General features: G+C 39.8%; 1 protein-coding gene and 1 non-coding gene across 5 annotated transcripts in view; one reads left to right on the top strand and one right to left on the bottom strand.

The window, feature by feature from the left end:
• LOC131074124 (uncharacterized) overlaps nucleotides 1-26059 on the top strand; it is a 106483-nt gene that overhangs the window by 6855 nt on the left and 73569 nt on the right. For all 4 annotated transcript variants that reach the window (XM_059219613.1, XM_058010683.2, XM_059219612.1 and 1 more), the window contains exon 7: nucleotides 999-1076. In XM_059219613.1, coding sequence (XP_059075596.1) covers nucleotides 999-1076 — 78 coding nt within the window. The remainder of the gene's footprint in view (nucleotides 1-998; nucleotides 1077-26059) is intronic.
• On the bottom strand, nucleotides 8382-8453 carry TRNAA-AGC (transfer RNA alanine (anticodon AGC)). Its single transcript has one exon. It is a non-coding gene; the product is annotated as a tRNA-Ala (tRNA).

Raw genomic sequence — 26059 nt, 5'->3', positions numbered from 1 at the left:
TTTCAACAACTGACATGTACATTTTTTGTCTATGTTGATATTCTTAAAAGAGAATTTAGGTTATGATGCAATAGAAAGGGTATTCCCAATTCCCATTTTTTGCTTACTTTTATGGGAAATAAATTTCCGTCTTTGACATATAGGCAATCAGACCTAGATTATTCTGAGTTTAATGCTTGATGGAACTAAAGCACCCTGCTAATCATGTAATGACGCATTCATCCTTATAGGTTATAGTGATAGAGAAAAGTGATTGACAGTGCATTTAAATGAAAGTTATTTGAACAACAAAAAATGAAAAATCTCTCTTGGTATTGACTCAGTAAACCAAAACATAATTATTTGTTTTTTCAATTATTTGGCATCAAATTGGAGATTACTGGGATATTTAAATTTGCTGAAAAATTTATAAAAAAGAGAAAATTGCTGGTTTCTTAATTTCGTGCCAAATTGGGGAATTAAATAACAATTTCTGTCAAAATCACATCTTTCTCATGCCTTGGGATTCATGCCGGAGTCTGCAAAAAATTTGGTGATCCAATTCAGTTGGATTGCTGACCAGTCCAGGCTGTGAGTACTCACAGTTTTTTCTAGATGTTTACTAGTATAATCTTCACAGGTAATAGTAATAGAAGATTTTTGATTGACAGTGGTTGTAAATGAAGGTTATTTGAAGTAACAACAAAATTGAAAAATGTTATGTTTAGAGACATGATTACTTATGCTTTCAGTGGTCAATAATTTGTTTCCCTTGATCATGTCTAAAGTTTCTTATTGGGCATGGTAGTTCTATAAACGAAGTAGGAATCTGGATGTGATATTTTTCTGGAAAATAATCACACTAGTACCTAAACCCATTATTTTAGAGAAAGGTAGGAAAGAATTTTCATCAGATAAGTTATTTTCAGCTTAGTATCTTTTCATTATGTGCCTACTATGATGAACTTATGGTTCAGTTAATTAGTAAAATAATTAACTTTCTCATTTCCTTGAAACAGGACCATGCAGGCCACATATTTGGGGTGGAATCTCAACCAATGATTGAAAAGTTGGAGCAATATGATGATGTTCTAGAGGTTAGAATCATTTAAGCAGACCTTAGGATTATTCACTTTTGCGATATGTGTTCCGTACTGGCAAATTCTCTTATTATATTGATGTGTCTTAATTAATGCTTGTATAAGTATCATTCTCGTGTAATTTCAAGTTCAGTCCATATTTGGTATCTCTTCATATAAGATCAAGTCAGGCTCTAGTTCTGGCAAGTTTTATTTGGCGGAGGCACATAACATAAGCTTGCAACCATTTAGGATACGTGAGCTCATTCATATTTTCTCTTGCCTTATTTGGTAAAACTATGTGTACTAATTCAGTTTTCTTGGGAAAAACATCAATATACTTTTATTTTACATCATTCCTGAATTAGGGGAAGTATATAAGGTGATTAATATTTGTAGGATAGTGTAATTTAAGGTACTCGCAGCTTACTGCATCTTCAGAGAGGTGAAATGGCATTCTCATGAAAACATATTTTATTTTAAGGGAGTTCTTCACTTGATACAATTATTAGAACTTGATAATACTTGTCTAATCTGTGAGGGTAGTGTAGATATTCTAGTGTCTTAAATTCTTAATTTGGTCAGATTAGACAAATTAAGTTTGGGAGATGCATTGGACTTATATGGCTGTGTACCTGCTTGTTTGAATGTGTCTTTTAGTTGTACTGTCAATTGTTTGTGGTATAGGATCTGTTTCTGTTCCATGGTGATATATGGCAAAAAAATGAAGAGAAATAGGGGTTAGTATGCAATGTATCTTGCTAAGCCTAGCACTACTAACATTCCTCAACAAGTGCCTACCAACTGATTCGACTGGCAAGGTCTCTGTCTACAGCCAAGGACTGAGTGGGGTTCAATCCTGCACCTCCTGAGGATGCCATGGGCTGCTCACAGTCTCTAATCATCAATATGTCATATCTAATCATTCTAACCAGATCTGTGTGTCCACCATCGTAGATATAAAATGATTCTCGACTTTTCATTCCCACTAAGGAGAATAGATGTTACCTTCAAATTGAGAACCAACTCAAGATTCAGTTCTCTATAGATGAGGACATAGAAGAAAAACTCTACTCTCTAGCCTGACCCTTCTTCCTGAAAAAATCTGGTTTGTTCGTGAAATCTATGGCCTCCGGATATAAATATAAGTGAGGGTATCCAAAATACAATTTGTGTTTGAGTTTGAATTCCTCTTCTTTCAAGTGGTTAGAAAGATTCCTAACTTCAGATGGTTATAATTCCCATTAGAAAATACTTAGCAACAGTTAGAGTCCACCAAACAGGCAAAGGCGCTGGATTATGGCGAATTTTTTTTTTCAACATGGGTCTGTCAAAATCCCTTCTAGACAGGATAGTTTTTGAAATTGGGGATTGTGGGGGAGAATAGAATGGGAAAAATCCATATATCATGAGAATATCCCATATGGCTGTTGGATCTTCCATGAGCATGGCCATTTAACCAGAGTTCATCACACACAGCCTTCTCTAGATCAGTTTCTTCAGCAGGATCACAAGAAGCCTGAGCAGTCAAAGAGGAAGGAAATGCCATAGAAGGAGATGTGTGATTATCTTTTCTTTTGAGCATTAGTTTACCGTCACACTTGCAACAAAACAGACAATTGAGTGAAAGATAAATTCCAAAGAGCCTATGCAAGGAAAGGAAAAACTCAGATAATTGGTAAGAATCTCATCAACATTACCAACTGCTTTGTTACCCTTCTGCAGCAAGAGTATGATAAAATGGAGGGATTTAGGAAGAAAAGATTACAAGTAGAAAGGCCAGAATATATATATATATACACACACATATATATATGTCAACCCCAGTAAATGCTAGCATTCCAAAGGGTTTAACATCCTTAAAATCAGGCTGCCAGCCAGGTGAATGTCACATTGACAGCAGGCACTTCCAAAGCTGTATTGGGGGGCAAAGGAAGTACAGAGAAAAAAAGGCAGATTAGAAACAAACCACTTGTTTCTGAAAGCAGTAGTTTGGTTAAACATAGTCATTAGATGAATCAATGAATGAGATTTCTGTGTTCACTGTTCACTGCCTAATGCTACTGGGATGATTAATGCAGAGTAAACAGTATGATAAGCAGAGACCAATACTAAATTACAACAGTAATTTTACAAAGATCTGTCAATTTATTCATTCATCGGATATTACAATATAATACAGAAATTGCACAACTGCGGTCCCCAATCATGTTTCCAACAAAAGTATTTATAAGATGGCCTAGGATTGTTGAGAAATACCAACCATTGGCAACTGTCAGGTGTTTTACCATTGAAAACTAACTTTGTCGATTAGCCATCAACTAATTACATAATTTGCTGACTACATCAGCCCCCCCACCCAAAAAAAAGAAAGTCATCTTCCAGATTATTGACAAATAAAATTGGGAAGCAAAACATCATAACTAAGTATCTATTGAGCTCCTGAGAGGGTGGGTGAGAGAATGTTTTCTAGGGTTGGATAGATTGAGGATGAAGGAGTGGACGTTTGAGGGTTGATCTATCGTAGCCTATAAACCTCCTATGCGTGTAGCTTGGGATGATGAGCTGCTAACAGTTTCCTTTTTCTCGTAGCCTTCACCATTTGTACTGCCTCAGCCACAATGCTCAGTCTTTACAAGGTCCTTATCGTTCTCTGCTAGCTGGCAATCTTTCTCAGCTAATTCTACATCTTTGGTTGCTACTTTCACTTGTTGAATTTTTGTAAGATGTGATTACTGAGCCAGTTGCTCCTAAAACCTTTGAATAATCTCTTCTGTTTTAGCACATACCTTTTTTGACATTCGTATAGCTTCATCTTTTTGGTTTTTTAGTAAAAGTATTGGAAACTATTTGGTGCTTTAGCTTGTGGAATATCTCCCGGAATGTGGTCTCCATGTCAAATAAGGCTGTAATCACTTGGCCATTCCTCCCTCCAAAGGTTCGCGTGGCTGGATGCCATGTTGCTGTCATCTTAGGAAGTTCTATCTCTGGCTATCCTTTGGAAACGAATATGCTCTTAAACTCTACCTCACACCTTCCTTCATGAATGCCAAGATGTGTTGGTCCTCTTGCGACACTAGAGGAGAATGAGCACAATCCAACCATCTAGAAATATTTGCTACTTCCTCTACAACAATGGCCATTGTTTTCGAATCCTGTATGAACCTCTGAATGGTACCCAAAGGATCCGCTTGATCCAGTTTAGAGATTCAATGATAATCCCCTTCAAGCCACTGGAATCCTCCCCCTTTAGCAGTGAGGTCTAGGGGTAGCTACTAGGTGGCTGAAGGCGGCTTTTAGGGCTCTCTTTGTTTAGAGGGCTCATGTTCAATAGGCAAGTTAGTTTGGCACGACGATTGGAATTGAGGAAAATGGTATTGTTAATAGGATTAGCCTCAACTAGAGAGATATGTGATGGGAGTGGGAATTGAGCTTTTGTGGCTATAGACAAAATTTTGGCCAAATGAATGTCCCTTGGTGTAGTGCCTGATATGGATAATGACAACTCGATGGGCTCATAGTCATCCTCATTATTGTCGTCGCCCTCGCTTTACGTATCCTTATGCTTCCTTTTCTTGAAATTTGCCCCATTTATCAACAGGAAGTTGAGGGAAGAGAGCTTCCAAAAATAAGGCCATAGTGTGCTAGGTCATGTAGAATGCCTTGTGCTTAAGGGATAAGAACTCCCTCAATATTTTTGATAGAAGCGGTGCCCAATTGTAAATTTTGCCCACACTGAGGCGAATCATGTAATCCACCATCCAGCAATCCGATGCATGACTAGCCCTTGTCAATCGACATTTGATCAGATCCATTTAGACACTTCCATTTTGCAGTCTCTAATAGATGCTTATGAAGCCCTCGATTTCTTGCACTCCATTTATTGTCGTTTTCTTGCTGAGTTAAATTATGTCTGCATAATCGATGAAGAGAAGCTTTCTTTTGTTCTAGTATGATCTTTCCAACAGGTTTGCACTTAGTTGTTCTTGTAGATGGTACAACAAAAACTCAGTGAAATTGGTTGGCTGAAAGGAGATTGTGAATGAGCAAACCATATAGTCAAAGTGCGGATTTGTGTGTGCCAATTATGATTGGCAGCCATGGATTTCAGTTGAGGCTTGAATTCCTAAGAGTTGAAGAAGGGAAGTTGAGCACCCTTGTCCACTTATGCATGTTGGAGTGCAAGTGTCTCAATAGGTGATCATTTGTGTTGTTTAGCCACCATATCCAACATATGGTACTTTGAGGCTTTCCTAGGATATGGATTCCATTGTATTGTCTTTGTCCTTCCCTTTGCCATTTATCCTTGATACAATTCTTGGTTTCTAACGATTCATTGCTCATTTTCCTTTGTTGCTACACATGGCTTCTATGAAATGTGCCCATTGAATTGCTTAAATTGCCCATACCAATTTAAAAATGGCTACAATAACTACATGACTGTGTGAGGGGTTGTACAATGTAAGAAGATTAGGGTAATTGATGTCGTGCTTTGAAGAAAGGATGTTGCTGATTGTGGAGCAAAACACCTATTGCTAGATAAGGGAAAAAATAGGGTTGGAAGTGATTGGTAGTCGAGAAGGAGGTCGTATGAGGTGAAGAACAAGCTGCTGTATGATATGGAGAAAAATATGTTGTATGCTATTCCTTGTCCAATGTAATGCCAAACACAACCCCTCATGCCATATGTTATGCCACTGGAAGGAATGGCTTAGGCGTACGACCTAAACAAGATGTCGCCAGAGAGGTTGCTGCATGGTGGAAAGAAAAATTGACCATATGCTATGTTGTTGTGCGATGGGAGGGAGTGCTAGTAGTTGTACGCTAAAGGGCCACTATATGGGAGTTTGCCAGATGTAACTGTTGTGACTTTTTCACACATTGCCCAATTGCAAATGGGGACCCCCACTTGTTGCTTGTTAAACATAGATCTTTTGCTTAGGTTAGTTCGACATAGCTCGACAGTAGTTTCGTCTCCTAGTTCTTAAGGCAGGTGATGTTTTGTTAGGTTAGAAATGGGTAAATTAAGTTAGGAATTCCTAGGTTGAGATGAGGAATGAGGAAATTTCCAAAGTGTTGTGACCATTTCACACATCGCCCCATCAAGATGGGGACCCCTCTTTTTTTTCAAGTCCTAGCCTCTTAGTCTAGTCTCTCCCTCTCACAGGTTAAATGCGTAAGTTCATAGGGTCTAGATGTCATGTGAGTCAATCATGAGCTCAACCAAGGTTGTTTCAAGAAACTTTATCTTGCAAGTTTGAAGGGAGAGGATGAAACAAGGTGATGAGCAAATACGAAATATTCAATTTCAATTCACTTCATTCTCAAAGTCCCCCTAAACCTTAACTTCATGTGAGGAAATTTCCAAAGTGTTGTGACCATTTCACACATCGCCCCATCAAGATGGGGACCCCTCTTTTTTTTCAAGTCCTAGCCTCTTAGTCTAGTCTCTCCCTCTCGCAGGTTAAATGTGTAAGTTCATAGGGTCTAGATGTCATGTGAATCAATCATGAGCTCAACCGAGGTTGTTTCAAGAAACTTTATCTTGCAAGTTTGAAGGGAGAGAATGAAACAAGGTGATGAGCAAATACGAAATATTCAATTTCAATTCACTTCATTCTCAAAGTCCCCCAAAACCTTAACTTCATGTTCAAGCTTAAGTGAGCGCACTTCAAGTTTGGCTAGAGGTGAGCGAACTTCAAGAATTAGGTTAGATGAGCGAGCTCCATGTCAAGAGGTAGGAGAGCGAATTTCCCTTGAGTGCCTTGTTTGAGTATATGTGTGAATATGAGTTTGAGCATTTGAATGAGATAGTCCACGGATTGAATCAATATGCAACAAAAGGATGGAAATGCACTTCATCTCCAAGCCCTTCATGAGCGCACTTCACAAAGTGAAAGATATGAGCGAACTTCATGTTTGAGCATGAGTGAGCAAACTTCATAAATTCAAGGAGAAGAGCGAACTTCATGATTAGGCCTAGGAGAGAAAATTTGTTTCATTTACCTACAACAAAAAAGATCATTTCCTTGAAGTTGATTTGATGCCTCAACATGATTAGAAGAGAATGATTTCGAATTTAGAAAGACAAGCGAACTTCATGTTTAAGGGGAGATGAGCGAACTTCACAAGTTGGAGGAGATGAGTGAACTTCACAAGTTGAGGTAGATGAGCGAATTTCACCTTTAGCAACATAGAAGTGGATTTCAAGGGGAGATGAGCGAATTTCACCTTTAGCAACATAGAAGTGGATTTCAAGGGGAGATGAGCGAACTTCACAAGTTGGAGGAGATGAGCGAACTTCACAATTTGAGGTAGATGAGCGAATTTCACCTTTAGCAACATAGAAGTGGATTTCACAAGCTAAGGAAAGAGTGGTTTCAAGAGCAAGATCAAAAGGCGAAGTTCAAGTGATGCTTCATGTGATGGATCTAACTGCATGTGCTTGGTAAGAGAAGCGAACTTCAAGAATGAAGACACATGAGCGAACTTCAAAGATCAAGGTATATGAGCAAATTTCATAAAATGGACTATATGAGAGAATTTCACAAAATGAAGTATAAGAGTGAACTTCAAGGATCCAGCTACATGAGCGAACTTCACAACTTAAGCTATATGAGCGAACTTCATGTTTGACCCTACATGAGCGAACTTCAAGAATGAACATTCATGAGTGAACTTCATGTCTCAAGCTACAAGAGCGAACTTCTCAAATCAAGCTAGATGAGCGAGCTTCAAAATTTGAGATACATGAGTGAACTTCACAACTTAAGACATATGAGCGAACTTCAAGAATGAATGTATATGAGCGAAGTTCAAGATTCAAAGGAGATGAGCGAATTTTCTTAATATCTTAATGCACTAGTCAAACATTGTTTGGCGTCCTCTAAACTAATTCAAAATTTAAATAAAAGAGAAGTCAGTTGGCTAACTTGAGAGTTTTGTTGCTTTAATTTAATTTAACCAAGTTGGCTTATATGGGAAAAGACACAACCCTTCCCCAATCTCCTGTAAGAGGGAGAGCAAACATCCATTTCAAATATCAATCAAATCGAATTCATCTCTCTAATTAGCGAACTTCAGCAGCAAGATAGCAATTTCATCATCATCAACAGCGAATTTGTTGAGACATGGACCAGCTAGGACTCGAACCTTCCATATGCTGCTGGAATGCTCTACCACTGAGCTACTGGCCCCTCTTGGACCAGTCCATCGTCGGTCCGGGTGTGGCTTATTTCCAACACCAACACCCCCCCTTAAGCCACACCTCTCGTGTGCTTGGGGCTCCTAGCCTGGACCTGGCTCTGATACAATGTTGAGACATGGACCAGCTAGGACTCGAACCTAGGACCTTCCATATGCTGCTGGAATGCTCTACCACTGAGCTACTGGCCCCTCTTGGACCAGTCCATCGTCGGTCCGGGTGTGGCTTATTTCCAACACCAGCAGAATTCACCCCAAAGGAGCAGCGACTTCATCATTACAAGGGCGAATTTCAGCACATTCAAGGGTGAATTTCATCTTTCAATAGCAAGGAATTAAGGTGAATTTGAAAGACAGCAAATCTTTGGACATTAGCGGTCATATCATTGATCATATTTTGAATTCAAATCAGAAGTAAGTGCATCATTTAAACTGATAAAGTCATGAGCAGGTCTGATTTAGGTCTGAAAGTGATTATGTAAAGGCAAAATTAGGCCTCCCTAATTCATCTAAAGAAGTAAATCAGCCTTATCTAGCAATTAATGTTACAATTATTAAGATGCAAGTTTGACTTGGATTAATTCCATAGCTAGCTTATTAAGTGAATAGGCTTCATTGCATCAATATTTCACCACTACCCTAACTTACATATCTCTCATAGGTGGAAGATGGCAGTTGTTAAACCGAACAAAACTATTTCCCGTCATGCACTCATCAAGGAAGACTTGAAGAGTGGGGCATTCAAAAGTAGGATCACTTCCCATTGGAGCAAAATAGGAGTCACCAATCTCAGGAAGCTCGACACCAGGAAGTTCCAACACCCATCGCACACAAGTGAACCTACTGCTACAACCAAGAAAATGATTGAAATTGGGATCATAAATGCAGCTGGCTTTCCCCCCGCTGTGCAATGCTACGAGCTAATTGTGGAATGTGCTCAACATTATGACTCTACCTCAAGAATTTTGGCGAAGGATGGAACAATGCTTGCATATCTCTCGGAGACAACAATCAGTGAAACATTTCATCTACCTGAGCCTAAGGACATGGTCTACATAGGGTGGACTTCATCACCCTACTCCATAGATTGGTTGGTGCACCCGAGGCTTCATATTTCGAGGACTGGATGTTCTATTTCATAGAGACTCACTCATGGCAAGGATGCAATCAATTGGGCGAGACTCATCAGCAACAAAATAGATCTACAATTAAGGAGGCTGATACGCACTAGAACATTCTATATGAGCTCCTTCGTCATATACTCCCTTGCAAGAAATTGTGAGTATCCAGGACTTATGTACACGGGCGTAGTCGGAAGGAGACCCAAAGCGATAAAGGTGCATGAGTGTTATCCGTAGCTTAATCATCCACCAGAACAACACTATAGGAGAGTGAATGATGAATTCACTATGCATATCACGATGATGCTTCAAGGTCGATTGCAGCAAAGACTCTCTCCAGAAGCACAAGCATTGGTAGAACAACATGGTGCATGGTTCATCAAGTTCCCGAAATTCACCTATATCAGAGCTCAAGGATGTCCTCCTTCCTACATGTTGCCACGCTACCCAACAAATAGAGTGGTGTTACTCGAAGTGGTGAGACAATTGGTGGCATATGTCAAGGCATATAGGCATAAGCATGGAACTAGTGTTTCTTTCCGATTACAATTGGAGACTCTATTGAGGTATGCCCTTCCATTCATGTAGCTGAGGATGTTGAGAGAAAGTTGGCACTCCATTCACTCAAGCCCTTCACGCCTAGGGATTGCTTCAATCCATATGATAATGTAAAAGAAGCTTTGGGAAAGAAATATGGACACCAGTGGTAGTTATAAGATTATTGGATGAATGTTCAAGATGATGTAGAGGTGAAGAAGATGTATTCTAGGCCACCTCTCGATTTCATCAGGAAATGCAAGTTGTTTCATGTTGCTGATCAAGTTCAAGATAGTGGCAAATATCTCCAAGTAGCCTACGCCATAGAAAACAAAGAGATCAAATTCAAATGGGTTGGTATGGAGGTTGTTGATTTGAAGGAATTGATGAAACCAATTTTAGAATACACTCGCATATGGATAGACATACAACCCCAGAAGTTGAAGAGCAGAATATTGAACTGACATTCCACTTAGAAGAAAAAGCAAATGGCGAGGATGAAGTGAGCGCAAGTGGGAGTGCACCTCAACCATCTCACTCAAGAGGATCAAAGAGAAAGGAAGGTTGTGGAGAAAAAGAGTCTTCAAGGAAGAAGCATAAATCAAATTCAAGTCATTCTTCTTCCAGGCATGAAGCAGAGTTGAATCAGTGAGAAAGACATGAAGAACAAAGGGTAGAGAAGGAGTTGAGTCAAGGAGTTAATGAATCAATGGAATCCACAGTTCACAATGATAAAGGCAAAGAGAAGTCATCACAGGGACAAGAAGATCTCACTCATCACACTCGAGAGATCGAAGGAGGTGAAGAAGAAGATAATGATGAGACTACCTCACCACCTAGAGATGAGCAAATGCATGAAGAAACACAGATTCGAGAAAGAAGATCCTGTATTCTTGAATGGCTAAAGGAAAGACTAGCCCAAGAAGTAATAGTAGTGGACGAAGAACCAACATACAACATAGAGCCTTCTGAGCTGCACTTGAGAGGTCACCGAGAAAAAGAAAGCTACAAAGATGTCCAAGGTGATTAGAGATGATTCACGATCAAGGAAGTTGCAAATAGTTACTCCAAAGATTGATAAGTATGAAGGTGAGATCACAACAGATGAGTATGATATGGAGACTATTGATTTGGGTCCACTCACCTTCGAGCAAGCTATAGGTGATGCAACTGATTCATTGAAGGCAGTTAATGACATGTTGAGAGCTGAAATAGAAAAGAATAGAAGATTAGAAAAGGAGATAAGTGCGTGGAGGAACTATGTCCAGCAATTTCAACAACCATTGAGGTATCAAAGTCCAACAACTGCACCACCACCCTTGCTTCCTCTGGAATCAATGGATCATATGGAGAAGATGAGGAATTTGGCACAATTGATGGATACATGGATAGAGGATTCATATACTAGTGTTAACAAGTTCATGAAGGACATAATGAAGACACTCGACACAGTCATAAAAGTTCTTGGGAGAACTCATGTTCTCATAGAAGCCTTTGAAGCATTTGCTCATGCTAGAGATGTCATCATTCCAGTACTTAAAGTAATAAGGAAAACACCTAGAGAAGTTTTATCAAGAGAGAAGATAAGAAGAGAAGGATCTACACCCAACTTTCTACAATGGAGTAGTCTACTTCGCACAAAGAAGATCATTTTTGAGGAGATTGGAAACAGATGTAGCCAAGTTCAGATGATATACATCGTATTCATGATAAGACAGTGGAAGTAGCACAAATTGTTTTGGAAAGGAAAATTGATCCTAGGATGATTATAGAAGCTAGAGAGTTGGAGGAAAGAATAAGAGTTATCTTCCATGGGATTGATGGAATGATCACCAAAGGACAATTGGATGATATGCTTGAGTTCGTGGTATTAGCCAACAAGACTGAAGAACACGAACCTGAATGGGAGAATGCCATCGTCAAAGCTCTCGATGAGGTCATGCACATGGAAGAACAGTTGAAGTCTCTACCTAAGATCCCGATGACAGAGATGGAAGGCATAGTGACCGGATTCATTGAATATGCTAGAAGGGAATGAGAGAAAGGAAACAAGATTCTAGAAGACAATTTGTTATGATCCTACTTGGCAGTTCATTTTCCCATTGGGGGATGCTTCCTTGATTTCTATGTTAACACATGCTATTTTCCCATTGGTTGTTTCTATAATGATGTTTATCTAGATAGGGTTTCATTTGTATCAAACCAGTGTTCCACGGGGACGCATCCCCCCCCTTTTTGGGCGCGTCCCCTCGTCAGAGACGTCTCGGGGATGGGGGGACGGGGACGTGACGTCCCCCGCCGTCCTGCCACTGCCACCCAAACGCCGCCGGGACGTGGAGACGCCCCCACGTCTCCCCGTCCCTCAAGAGACGTCCAGGCGTCTCTCGAGGGACGGGGAGACGCCCAGGCGTCTCCCGCGTTCCCACGCGAAAAAAGATAGTTTTTTTATTTTTTAAAGTTTTTTTATAACATGTGCCTTTTGGGGGGGGTTATGGGGTAACCCTAATTGGACGTGGGCCCCACCCTACCCCCCAAAACAACACAAAAGCATGTTTATTTTGGATTTCACTCTCATTTTGGAAAACTGATTTTTTTTCCAGCAACTTGAAGAGGAGGAAATACTTGAAGAAGATTGATTGAAGGGGTGAGAAAAGTGACTGCAAGCGTGATAGGAGCTAGAAGAAGCAAGAAGAAGAGGAAGAAGAAGATTCTTCTACATTTTGGAGAGATTTTTCAAGCACAAGGTAGGGTTTTTCAACTTCTTCTTGTTTTTTTTTTGTTTTACTTTCTGATTTTCATTGTTCTATGTCATTTTTGGTTTTTTTTTCCCTATTCATCTCAAGACTCAAAATGAGATTTGATGTTGAATCTTGAGGGCAAAATGATTCATCATTTTGCCCTCAAGATTCAACATCAAATCTCATTTTGAGATGAATAGGAAAAAAATTTAAAAATATATTGTTAAACAAGGTTGATTTTATTTTTATTTTTATTTTGTGAAATGCAGTGTCAATTTCACAATGAGCTCCCAAGGCACGAGTGAAGATGACATGGAAATCCATTCTCATAGTGAGAATGATTCAGAATATGAACCTGAAAATGAGGGGGGTGACCATGGGGCTGATCCTGGAGCCCAATCTAGTTCTATGGCAAGTGCACCAGCTAGTACAGGTTGCTCTTCAGAGTTGTTGGCACCATATGCTAGGGGTCATTTTGATCCTAAGTCTCCTCTAAAACAGTTTGCTTCACAAATATCAGTACAAGGCACTGCATCACATTCAAGTGGGGGAACAAGGAAGTGGAAGTGCAATATTTGTGACAGAGAATGGTTCGGTAGCATTAGCAGGGTGAATGCACACTTTCTGTTTTGGAGAGGAAAAGGCGTGAAACATTGTAAGTTTTTGGAGGAACCCAAAAATATACAGTACAGAATTGAGTTTAATAGGCTTTGGGGGGTTCCAGATGACACAAATATTTCAATGCCTACTACTTTGTCTGCTAGGGCATCACTTCACGACAACCAGAATGTGCCAGTGCCACATACTTCTCATGCTTCGTAGGCGGGAGGAATGATGTTTGGATCTCCATCTACTTCCACTTCTACTGCTGCCAGGGCTGGGAAACGTAAGTTGCATACACCACAGAGCAACCCCATTGCTGATATGTTTAACGTGCAGCTGAGAGATGAGATAGATGAATCCATTGGCAATTTCTTCTTTGCCAATGGCATTCCATTTCATGTTACACGGTCTCCTTATTATAGGAAGATGATGGATATGGTGGCCAAGGGAGGACCATCTTATGTGCCACCAGGGGAGACGAAAATGAGGACCTCGATCTTGGATAAAAGCTATTCCAAGATCAATATTGTGATGGAGAAGATGAAGGCATGTTGGGCGGCATCGGGGTGCAGCATAGTTATGGATGGGTGGACGAACATTAGCCATCGTCCACTCATCAACGTCATGGTCACATGTGCAGAGGGCCCATACTTCCTTAGAGCAGTTGATTGTACAGGGCATCGTAAAGATGCTGATTTCTAGTTTCAGGTCCTCAGGGAGGCTATTGAGGAGGTTGGGCCACAAAATGTGGTCCAAGTAGTGACAGATGCAGCCTATGTGTGTAGAGCAGCAGGGAGACTCGTTGAGGCAGCCTATAGACACATTTGGTGGACCCCATGTTGTGTGCATGCCATGAACAATGCACTCAAGGACATGGGGAAGATTGACTGGATTAGAGGAGTGGTCACCAATGCGAGAGATGTGCAGATGTTTATCTGCAACCACCACACTTCACATGCACTCTTCAGGACCTTCGCGAAGAAGGAGTTCTTGAAACCAGTTGAGACTAGATATGCATCCTATTTCATTCTCTTGGAGAGAATGATTGAGTTGCAAGAGGCATTGCAACTCATGGTTATGACTAATGAGTGGAATAGGTGGGCTGAGGCCAAGACAGAGCAGGGGAGAAGGGTGAAGGAGATAGTGAAGAGTGATGTGTTTTGGACTGATGCGAAATACATTGTCTCCATCATTTCTCCAGTATTCCAGGTGATCAGATATGGGGATGGGGATGCACCTAACCTTGGAGAGGTGTATGAGTGCATTGACTCTATGCTTGACCAGATGAGGGCTGCTGTGCGAGTGAAGGACCCCTCTCTAGCATTCTACAATGAGCAAATCCGGCCTATCATTCAGAGTAGATGGGACAAGTTGAACACTCCTTTGCATATGGCTGCCTTTGCCTTGAATCCTAAGTGGTACAAGGCTAGACCGGGTAGAATGACACCGATTGAGGATGATGAGGTGAAGGCGGGTTTCTTTAGGTGCATAGAGAAGATGTTTGATTCCAGAGATGCCGGCACAATGCGCACTGAGTGGGGAAGATTTGCCACTCTTAGAGGTTATTCAGATGCGGCAAAGATGGATATAGACACTATGGCACAGGAGGACCCACTTTTGTGGTGGACTTGTCATGGCTCGAAATCTTTGACCACCACTCTAGCCATCCGTCTGCTATCCCAGGTTTCCAGTTCTTCAGCTGCTGAGAGGAACTGGTCTACATATAGCTTCATCCACTCTCTTAAGAGGAACAGACTTACCTCTAAGAGAGCAGAGAAGCTTGTGGCTGTACACAGTGCTTTGCGTCTCATTGACCGCAAGACACTCGTGTACAAGGAGAGTCCAGCGGCACGATGGGATGTAGAGCCAGAGGAGCCTTCACAGATTGATGAGGATGATCCTACCACTTCAGATGCAGGGCTAGTTGGTGTGAGCTTGAGGGACCTTGATCCTCAGGAGTCTAGCAGTTCCAGTGAGGAGGAGTTCGCAAATGATTAGAGGCCTCCATTAGCTACAGTTTGAGTTTTCACTTTTCAGTTTTGTCATTTTGTATTTGACTCGTCTCTTTTGTAATGCTATTGCTACACGTATTTGTATTTGGCTACTCATTGTAATGATGAATCATGTAATCATCTTTATTATTATAGACTTTGCAATGGCATCAAATATTCATATTTTTCGTTTTCCTTTTTCGATATTCATATGATAGAAATGAGAAATCTCCAATTTGACAATTTCATTTGTCAAATTTTATTTACTTTTAGCAATTAGTTACGTATCACTAATCTAAGTAATCTTGGTATTTCCTATAGTTTCATTTGAAATCTAATTCTTATACTGTTATACTGTTATACATCTTTTCAAAACTAGTTTTTCAAGTACTATATGTATATATATGAGCACCACCACCCCGCCACCCCCCCCGCCGCCGTCCCCCCGCCGTCCCCAAATTTAGGCCCTTGGTCCCCCCGTCCCGGAAACGTGTCCCCCTCGTCCCCCCGTCCCCCCGTCCCCAACGCCCATGGAACACTGTATCAAACCCTAATTATGGTTTAGGTGGCACAATCTCGGCGGCCCTTGATCTCCATTCGATCTCGGCCCTTCATTGTATTTGGGAGTATTATATAAACTCCACTCATTTCATTTGTAAAAAGTTAAAAGGGGTTTTTGATTGGAAAATTAGTAAGCAAGAGAGAGATTAGATATTAGAGATAGAGTTCAAGAGTGATAAGAGCAGGACTTGAAGAATTGTTGTTCTTTGGCTTGTGGATTAATAAAACATTGAAGTTATGGTGTTTCTATTCAATCTTTGAAGCTTATTGCATGGTTCTTTATCTTCTCAAGTCAATCTTGGATATTAGTTTAAATTATTTAGATTGAATGAGGGAATGTTGTATTTGATACATTGTGAAACTCATAATCCATACCACTAGCCTCTTGCTGATTGTAAGTGCGCTTTGTGTGGTCAACTGGAACCATTGAAAGTGCTTAAGTTCAATTGTTGCTCAATCATAGATATAAATTCAAGTCATGGTGTCTATGCTTAGTAATGATTTGAAAATCTCTAAACATCCTTAGAAGATTGCACTAGTTCTAGTGGAGTTGTTCTTGTATGGCAATGCTAAAAATAGTAGAGTTTCACTTATGTCGTTTTTCATTCATTCATTCCTAGGATAGCTTAGAACCTCTCAACCCTCATCTTTTGCCTTGTTTTTTGATAAACATTTTGCAGTAGTAGGAAAGAACTTCACCGCATATCATTCGCAAAGTACTTCATGAGTATCATCTTAACCTAAAAGACCCCTTGATGAAACAACAATCACAACGACCACCTGTGCTTATCCACACGTCAAGACCTGACATTTATAAACCTTGGAGTTGTCTCAAGTGATCCTTAAGCCAATCTTCAGCATTTGAGAGACTTTGTTCAAGAGAGGATAAGATACTTTTGGGTATTTTATTTTGTGTTCACATGTGCGTAATAAACACGTCAACACAGGATTTAATCCAAGGACAAAATTCATGTTTGAGGTGGATTTCCTTTAGGAAATTCACCTCTAAGTCAAGGTTCCCTTTTAATCCTTATATAAGTTGAATTTCTTTTTTCAAGATTCGGAATTGCCATGATGATCATTTGGAAATCCAAGTTTGGAGTATGAAAATCCAGAATTGGAATGTGCAAATCCTTGTCCACATTGCAATCGTCAAGTACAAGAAATGTCATCCATATTGTTATGGGAGTTGTCAGGGAAGGTGAAGTTTTGAAAAATGTTAAGTTTGAAAAGTGAGGAAGTCCACTTTTCTATCATGGAATGTAACTGAAATTCCTCTCCATAATGAATTATCACTCAAAGTTTTCCTCTATTTAGTGAATTTTCATTCACTATTCCATTTCAGGACAAAGATTTCCATTTCAATGCATTTGAATTTCCACTCCTAAGTGGAAATTCAACCTAAAAGCCTTGACTAAACATGGAAATGCACTTTAATTTCTTGACCTATTTCCCCATTTCTTCTCCTAGGAGAAAATCTGCTCCATTTTCCTTGAAGAACATTCAAAATCTCCTCCGTAGTACCTAGGAGCAAATTGTGGAGTAGGATGGAAGAATTGGAAATTTCAAAACAGTATAGAGCTGCTGTTCATAGGCTGTATGAACAAGTTTGGGCCAAAATTCGAACCAAACAGGGTTTTTCAGAATGTTTTGGAAGTGATATTGTGGTCAAGTAGGGATGCCCATTATCCCCTATTTTATTTGGGATATACATTGACAAATTAGAGGAGTGGATCAATAAGTTTGGTGGTGGAGGGGTTTACTTGACCAATTATGTTATCTAGCTGCTTTTATATGCTGATGATCTTATTTTAATGGCAAAAACAGCACAAGATTTGAATGAACACTTAAAAGCTCTAGAGCTGTTTTCTCATCAGGTGGGGATGCAAGTGAACACTACCAAAACTAAGGTCATGATTTTTACCTTGAAGAGAAAGAAGGTTCATAGGGAATTTGTTTTTGAAAGCAGCCCCTTACAGGTGGTCAATGAATATAAGTATCTTGGCGTAGATTTATACAACAAACTCAACTGGGAAACATGTAGAGCAAAAATGATACAAGGGGGATGGAAAGCTTCATACTCATTGCAAAATAGATGCAAAAGAGCTGAGGTATGGGATTGGAAGACAAAGAAAGCTCTTTTTGGGCTTCTAGTTGTTCCAATGGTACTATATGGATGTGAAGTTTGGGGTAGCAACACATCAAACAAAAAAGTGGAGACAGAAAGAGAGATTACAAAAACATTTAATCACAAATAGCTTCAAGATTAAATCCACTATTCCGTATGAGATTGCCCTAGTAGAGGCCGGGCTTTCCCTATTGAAGTGTCAACTATGTTTCGGTTGTTAAGTTAAATAAGAAAATTAGATAACATGGAGACTCATCACTAGCCAAAAATGGTAGTTAGTGAAAAATTAAATAGAAGAGCAAGCATGTGGATGAAACAAAACATCAAATGGATGAGCAAGTGGGGCATTAGCATAAGTGAATGTCCAAATAACAATGGGGAAATAAAGAAGTATGTGCAAGGAAAATTCAAAGAAAGCATTTGGAAAGGGCCACTTGGGAGGAAAAAGGAATACTATATTAAACATTTTAACCCTACATATGACCATACACAAAATACCTACATAGGAATGGAAATAAAATGGAAAGCAAAAATGCTAATTGCTCAAATAAGAACAAGTTCTCACCAATTTAGATGTGAGACCGGAAGATGGATGATACCTAAAGAGGAGTGGGTAGACAAAAGGTGTAGATATTGCACCAAGAAGCGGTGGAGATAGAATGGCATTACATCATGGAATGTTCAACTTACAAGGATATGCAGATCAATTATATTGAGACATTAAAAGGGAATAGCTTGGATAATTTGTTCAAAGAAGAGAAGATAATAAGGTTTGCAGATTTTTTGGTCAAGATACACAATAGAAGATCCAAGATGTAGAAAGAAAAGGAAATATAGGTGTCGTGTTTTGGATGTGCAGGTTTTCTTTGCTGGCTATCTGTGGATCCCATAGGCTACTTGGCCTCGTGGACGTGATTAAAAACATTCATTCCTTCAGTGTGAATTTGCACCCTTCAAAGGAGAAATTCCTTGGCATGTATGGATTAGCGCTCTAGATTCCTTGCCTAGTGTAGAAATTCCTTGTCAGGGTCTCATATGCACTCCAGTGTGGAAATTCCTTGACATGGTCTCAAATGCGCTCCAGTGTGGAAATTCCTTGATAGGGTCTCAAATGCACTCAAGTGTGGAAATTCCTTAACAATGTAAGAAATGTGCCCAAGGTAAGATAAAAGAGCATAAAGAAGTGGGCACTATTTCACCTCCCTATTGCAATTCCGCCCAAGGAAGGAATGTCTTCCTAATGTCTAAAGTGTGCTCAAGAAAGATGAAAAAACTAAGTAAGTCAAGGAGGAGGAAGCAATTTCTTTTCACTATTGAAATTGTGAGATTATGCTTGAAGCAACCAAGATCAAAGAGACCAATAGACAGCACAATGACAAGAGAGATAAAATGTGATAAGAATAAACTGTATTCCTATCAAGATGCAAAAGAGATCAACTGGATCATCAAGAATTATATACAATGTATAATGAGCCTGTTTATAAAGGCAAGGCTAAGAGACAAGAGAGCACATAATGATGACATGTGGCTCAATGAGATGCAAGGGTAGGTAGGGGTAGGTGGAAAAAATAGTAAAATATTCCACATGAGATGGATGACACATCGAAAGTGGAATTATCACTTCACAATAAGTGGATATGATAAGTAATAACAATATCACACCATAAAAGGTGGAAATTCTCCTACATACACACTCCCAATGTAGCACATATCCCCAAGTGTCTCATATGAAAACTACAATGTGGTGCATGTACCTAAGTAAACTTAAGTAAAGTGTAATTATATCCAAGATGAATAAATAATTACACCAACACCCCCCCTTAAGTGCAACTTAGGGGAATGCACTTAAGTCTGCAATGCAATTAAGCAATGCAAGATGGGTCCCGGCTACAAGGCCATGTTAGCTACCCATGTATAAATGCAAATGCAATCTCCCATAAAGTGGGGAAAGAGAGAAAAACCCAATGGGAAAAAACCCTCCCCGAAAAGAGAGATGAAAACTATACAAAGAACTCTATGTGAAGTATGAGAAGGATAAAACCCCATATGAGGAAAAAGTCCCTCCCATATGAGAGAAGAGGAGAGACTAGATAGCCCCCCCTCAATGTAGAATCTGCACCAATGGTAGAAGCTTGAAAATGAATGAAGAAACTGCTCCACGATCGTCGAACAACTTCCTCCCCTTGGGAAGAAACAAAACCAAAGGTGTATCCGTGAAGTCTCCCCAATCATGAAGGGAAGTTGTAGGAAAAAAACTCATGATCAATGAAGTCTTTGAAAACTGGTCAAGTGTCCCCATGTCAATACTGAAAGTTACCCCCTCCAAAGGTGGTGTACTGATCCACATTGCTGAAAAAGGCTCTCCAAGATCTAGTGGAGATGAATGTAGAACAATATCCAAAGACTCACATGTCTCCTTTAAAGATAAAGAGACCTCCTCCAATTCCTGTACATGAGAATCCACAATCATGTCAACCTTGAAAGAATGATCATGTAGAGAATGAACAAGAGAGTCAGAGGTTTCCCTCACAACAATCAAAGAAGGATCATCTTCATCAAAGAGAAGATGAATATCATCAATGATGTCTCCCAAATCTGCCATGTAGGACTCCACAAACAAACCTACAATCTCTGTCAAGTAGTCATCCCAATGAACTGAAGCTGGAAGACAAGGAATATCTTGCTGCACTGAATCACAAGAAGGAAAAAGTGTCACACTATTTGCATCATCAGGTGCAATAGGTGATGTGATATCAAGAGGAGATGATGAAATACAAGGCTCAAGAACGGGGTCACATGTGAGAATCCCCAAGTTCAAGTACCCAAAGTTCCCAAAATTTGAATCATCACAAGAAGTGTGATCATCATATGTAAAATCATCCTCATCAATAGGAACAAAATCTGAAAAGGAATATAACCGAGATGCATGATCCACCACCCAGTCGCAATGATAGCTCTACTCTCCAAATCTCTAATGATAACTGACTCAGGTGTGAACTCCATAGTTTTTCTTGTTGCTCCGTGTGTGGTTTGGTAGTTGGAAAGAAGATTGTTTGTCAAATGGGGTACACACAACACATCATTGAAGGAGTTATCCCCAATGGCAATAGATCCTTTCCCAATCACATCCATGTATGTATGATTGCCAATCAAAATCTGCAGCATGGTGCAAGGCTCAAATGTAGAAAACATAGACTGCGAAGATGCCATATGACGAGAAGCCCCTAAATCTAGAAGCCATCTCTCTGAATCATGACTTGTAGTAGCACAAAGAGCTTGTCCTTTTCTTGTCCCAAAAGAGTGAGTCTTCCCACTTGTTGCTGCCATAAATGCTTGTCCTTTCCCCTTTGATTGTGAGGAAGTGGAAGGTGATGAATCCTCCTTGTAGGCATTAGGCAAATCAATGTTGTTCTTTTTGAGGATATGTCGGAGCTCATCAATCTTCTTAGAATGGCAACGACGCTCCTCATGACCAACCTTTTTACAATAGGCACAAGTAGGTCTTTCCTTCTTTGGTGAATTGTCCTTCTTGGAAGAGGATGAATATCCTTGTTGTGGAGAAGGTGGTGCTTTGTCCTTAGGCTTTGATTGTCCTTTCTTCTTGTTTGAGTTGTCCTTTCCTTGATTTCCTTTGTTCCCTTGAGTTGCCACATATGCTTGAGACTTAGAAGTCTTAAGAATGCCCCATGCTTATCAACTTAGTTTTTTCCATCATCAACATGTTGGTGAAAGCATCAAATGTAGGCATTGTGTAGCTTGAACCCATTGTCATCCTATGGGTTTGGAAACTAGAAACAAAAGCTGCATATTCTTGTGGAAGTTTGCCCATCAAATTGAAGATCAATTGAGTATCCTTCATATCAATGTCACAATCCTTGAGTTGTGCCCTCAACTCTTTTGCCTTAGTGACATAATCTTGTATTGTATCAAAGTTCTTGGGATTTAACATGGTAAGATCACTATCAATTTGATATCTATTGTATCAAAGTTCTTGGGATCTAACATGGTAAGATCACTATCAATTTGATATCCCCTAATCTCATCAACTTGACCATACAAGTCTTGAAACTTTTGGAAAATGATTGCAAGATCAAGGACAAGATTCACTTACTCAAGGCAAGATGATATTCAAGAAGAGGAATTCTAAGTATCAATAAGACATTGCAACATGAAGCCAGGAACCCCACCAAGGAATTCAATTCCAAGGTAAGGAATTTCAAGATCAAAAAGCGCCAAGGAAGGAAATATTTCAAGAATCAAAGGTTGAAAGTGGAAATGCATCACAAGGAGGATTCCCAAACATGAAGATGGAAATGTGAAACATGATCAAGGATATTGTGATAATTTCAGAAGAGTTAAGCAATGTTAGAAGCTTGATCACTAAAATGATGCAATTTGGGAATATGACCTATCATCATTTCAAGGGCTTGGAAATGTTGAGTATCAAGAGATATTTGCTAGGGATGCATGCAAGGCTTGAGGTGGCACTCATTCATCATCAACCAATCTAGTCATTCCAAGTTAGCATGTCTAGGTGCATTAAACTTGACTCATCCCAAGAAGGACAACTACACATGTGGAAGGCACTGAATTTAATATACTTGACCTCTTTTCTTATTGGTCCGAATTCAAAACAGGGACATGTGTCCAAAGCAATGTAATGATCTCATTGGTCAAGGAGGAGTTAGTTGTAACTAACCCTAGTTAGGGTTTCACCTTGTATTCTTGGCCATTGATTTCAAATCAATTAGAGCCATTCATTTGTAATTGAAGAGATATAAAAGGCCTAGCCTTCTCATTTGTAAGGGTTAATAGTTTAGTAGTAGAAGAATAGTTGGCTAAGGGAAGACAAAGATTGTTGCCAAGGCTTTGATGGAATAAACATACTACTTTCATTGAAGATATGGTGGATTTTGTGTTATTTCAACATGTTGTATGGTTTCTACTTCTCGAGTTCAATTCTAGTTTAAGTTAAACTTTATTGATCTTAATGGAGAAATTCGATAATTTGTGATAAATTGCTTGGTTCATACTTTTTGTGGTTTGTTGATTGTAAGCTATGGTGTAAAGTTAGTCTGAACCTTGTTATTGTGGCTAAGTTCGATTGTGGATATTTGTTCCGGGTCTTATTATGAATATTTTCAATAATGAAAATCATTTATTACCTTAGGAGATCGCATTAGTTTTGTGTAGTTGTTGTTGTTACGACGAAGCAAAGCTTGGTTTGAAGGAATTTGTCTATCAAAGCATTATTCATTATCATCATTGCCCTTAGGTGTTAGCATAGATTAGTTTCTCTAAACCCTTTCCCTTTTGATCTTTCTTTGTGTGAGAAAAGTTAGTTTGCAAGTTTTAGTTGTGATTCATAAGCGTAAGTCCCTTTGTGATACTAGCATATCACATCATATACACTTAGTCTATCCAATTGCAAAGTTAAGACATGACTAAAGAAACCTTGGGGTTACCTTGATCATATCATTTAGCATATAAGATTTTCTTGTTTAAGAGAGGATAGAATACTTAGTATTTTATTGTGTGTTCGAAGTGCATAAAAACTCATCGACAATACCCTACTCACAATACGTTGCAAGGTGGCTACACTATGTAATACCCACCATACTGTTAAAAAAAGTTGCGTGATGCCATCATTCACTTTCTTAGACCTCCATACAATCAGTTGAGTGGATGAGTGCTTAGGGTGTTGTACCACAAAATAGACCTATTGTATGATGTGGAGTATAATTAATTGCCCTGGTCAATGGTTCCCAACTATTTTTGAGGGCTCAGTGATATGTTGAATGAAGGAATTGAGTAGAAATTGTACGATGTGAGGAGTGATTGTTGTCGGGTAATTATGTCATATCGTAATTAGCATGTTAAGTGTGTTAAGGGTTGGTGGTTACATGACAGTTGCCGGCAGTTGGCATCGGGCAACCTATACCGACACCTATATATATGTACTTGGGTTTCTATTTCAGGGTGTAGAGATTGTTGAAGAAATCTATGTTTGAATGTACCGGCATTTTGGAATCAATGAATACAGACATATGAGATCTCCTCACTTGCATCTTTGTGTACTGTTACATTTCCTATATCACTGTATTGCTATGCATTGACCCCTTGGGGGCAAAACATCTGGCGCCGTTGCCAAGTTAAACTTGGGAATGACGAGAGCATACTACATGGCACGACAATAATGGGACAACCATTGACCGAGGGGACAAGTAGCAATCCCGAGGAAGAGTCAAAGGAGTTGTTCGAAGGAGAGAGGGCACTGACAAGGGACTTCACCTGCATCTTACAAGCATCAATTGAAACTTACGTATGAAGGGAAGCCATGACGGAGGACGTCCCTGAGAGCGCCGTGTGGAGTGCCCTTGGCGTAAGTCCGACAGTGAACCAGTTGACTTGCTCTACAAACTCGCCGACAAGAAACCTACAGTGAGAACCCTCAACAACAAATTTTACAACAATTCCAAGAGAGGAGTCAACGAGAGGAGGAACGTGACGAAGGCCACCGAAGAACCTTCCACTCGACGGAACGTAGGAATTGATGCCCGTGACATTGAACAAAGACCGAAATTGTGTACCGAAGTGACACGAGCCAGCAACAAGGGCACTAAGATTGGAGCAACAAGCTAAACGAAGGAGACGAATGAAGAAAATTGCCGAGGAAGTGGAGGGAATTGCATACAATCGACGATACAACCGGCGACTCAAAGAATTGCTCGGAAAGATGGATAATCAACCCGTTGATGGATTGAAAAAGCGGTGGTTCGTGGAAAGACTGAGATCCTCTCTCAGGAAGAAGATGAAGATTGTCCCTCCTACCTTGTACGAAGACGCATACAATCGAGCCATGGACCTCTGTAATATTCCCACTAATTTTTCTTTGTTTCTTTTGAGATCAATATCGCATTCATACCAATCACCCGTTAGGGTTATAATAATGAAATCCAAACGACTGGAAGGAACCCTACACTTTCTGATCACCAAGAGCCCAAACCGAGAGGGTGAGAGCATATGGTAGCAGGGGATTGTTAGAGATAAACTGCTGAACTGCTGAAATACAATAACGGGCGGCAAGCCAACCTCTTTTGCTTATCCAGCGGGAAAGCAAGGAACTTGGCGGTAAACCAGCCAAGAGAACAATACTTCAAACACAAATCACTCTACCGCAATATTTCAGCGGGAGGACTGAATTACAAAACAACTCAACTTGACCGCTTATCATTACAACCAATATCACTCAATCGCTTATGCAGCGGGAGGACTGAATTACAAAATATCTGATATAGGCAGCAAGCCAGCCTCTTCCACTTTTCAAGGAGATATGAAGAATACAATCCAAAACGGTTAGTACTACTACTACTTAACCTTACAATAGAGAGGAAAGAGAGAGTAGAAGTATATTGCTGAACATATGAGATAATGATCACCAAACTAACTCAATAGCAAAAACAACAGGCTGGAAATGCATAACCAACAACCCATAAACTCACTAAATTGCTCATATCTCACTCAAATCTCTCTCAATTCACCCCAAATCACTCCCAAACCAACACTAGACAAGCAGCAACTAAGAACAAACCAAAGAAGAGCTACCAAACACTCCAAAACACCTAGCACACATCCCAATGCACTCACCAAAACCCACGCCTAGCTAGAATATTTCAATTTGCAATATAAAATCTAAAACTCAAAATATGGTGCTGCAAACTTACAAGATATATCGCCAATAGCATAAAGAAGGTTTGAGGCAGCACCCAGAATGACCAGTCGCTTAGGCAAGGAGGTATGATCGAAACTTGCTTCAGCCACAGGAAAACCAGCAACTCCAGAAAACACACCACACTTCGAAAATACTGAAATATGCACTGAAAATGTCACAGGAATACACCACTCAGCTAGGTACTATATCTCAAGTATGAAACTGATAATACTAGGGAGCCGCATTCCGAAGCTTCAAAGTTCATACACCAATCCGACAGCATAACGATGCAATTTTTCGAGATGCCAAAATGAGAGCCCAAGGCTCATATTTATAACTTCATGCTCCCCCAAATTCAAATGCAAATGGCGCCCAAACTCAACTCAAACTCCTTTCATTTCATTTCGA

Source organism: Cryptomeria japonica, chromosome 4 (genome assembly GCF_030272615.1).
Source record: "Cryptomeria japonica chromosome 4, Sugi_1.0, whole genome shotgun sequence".
NCBI classification, from domain to species: Eukaryota; Viridiplantae; Streptophyta; class Pinopsida; order Cupressales; family Cupressaceae; genus Cryptomeria; species Cryptomeria japonica.
The sequence above is the reverse complement of the archived record's forward strand: the minus strand, read 5'-3'. Positions and strand labels throughout refer to the sequence as shown.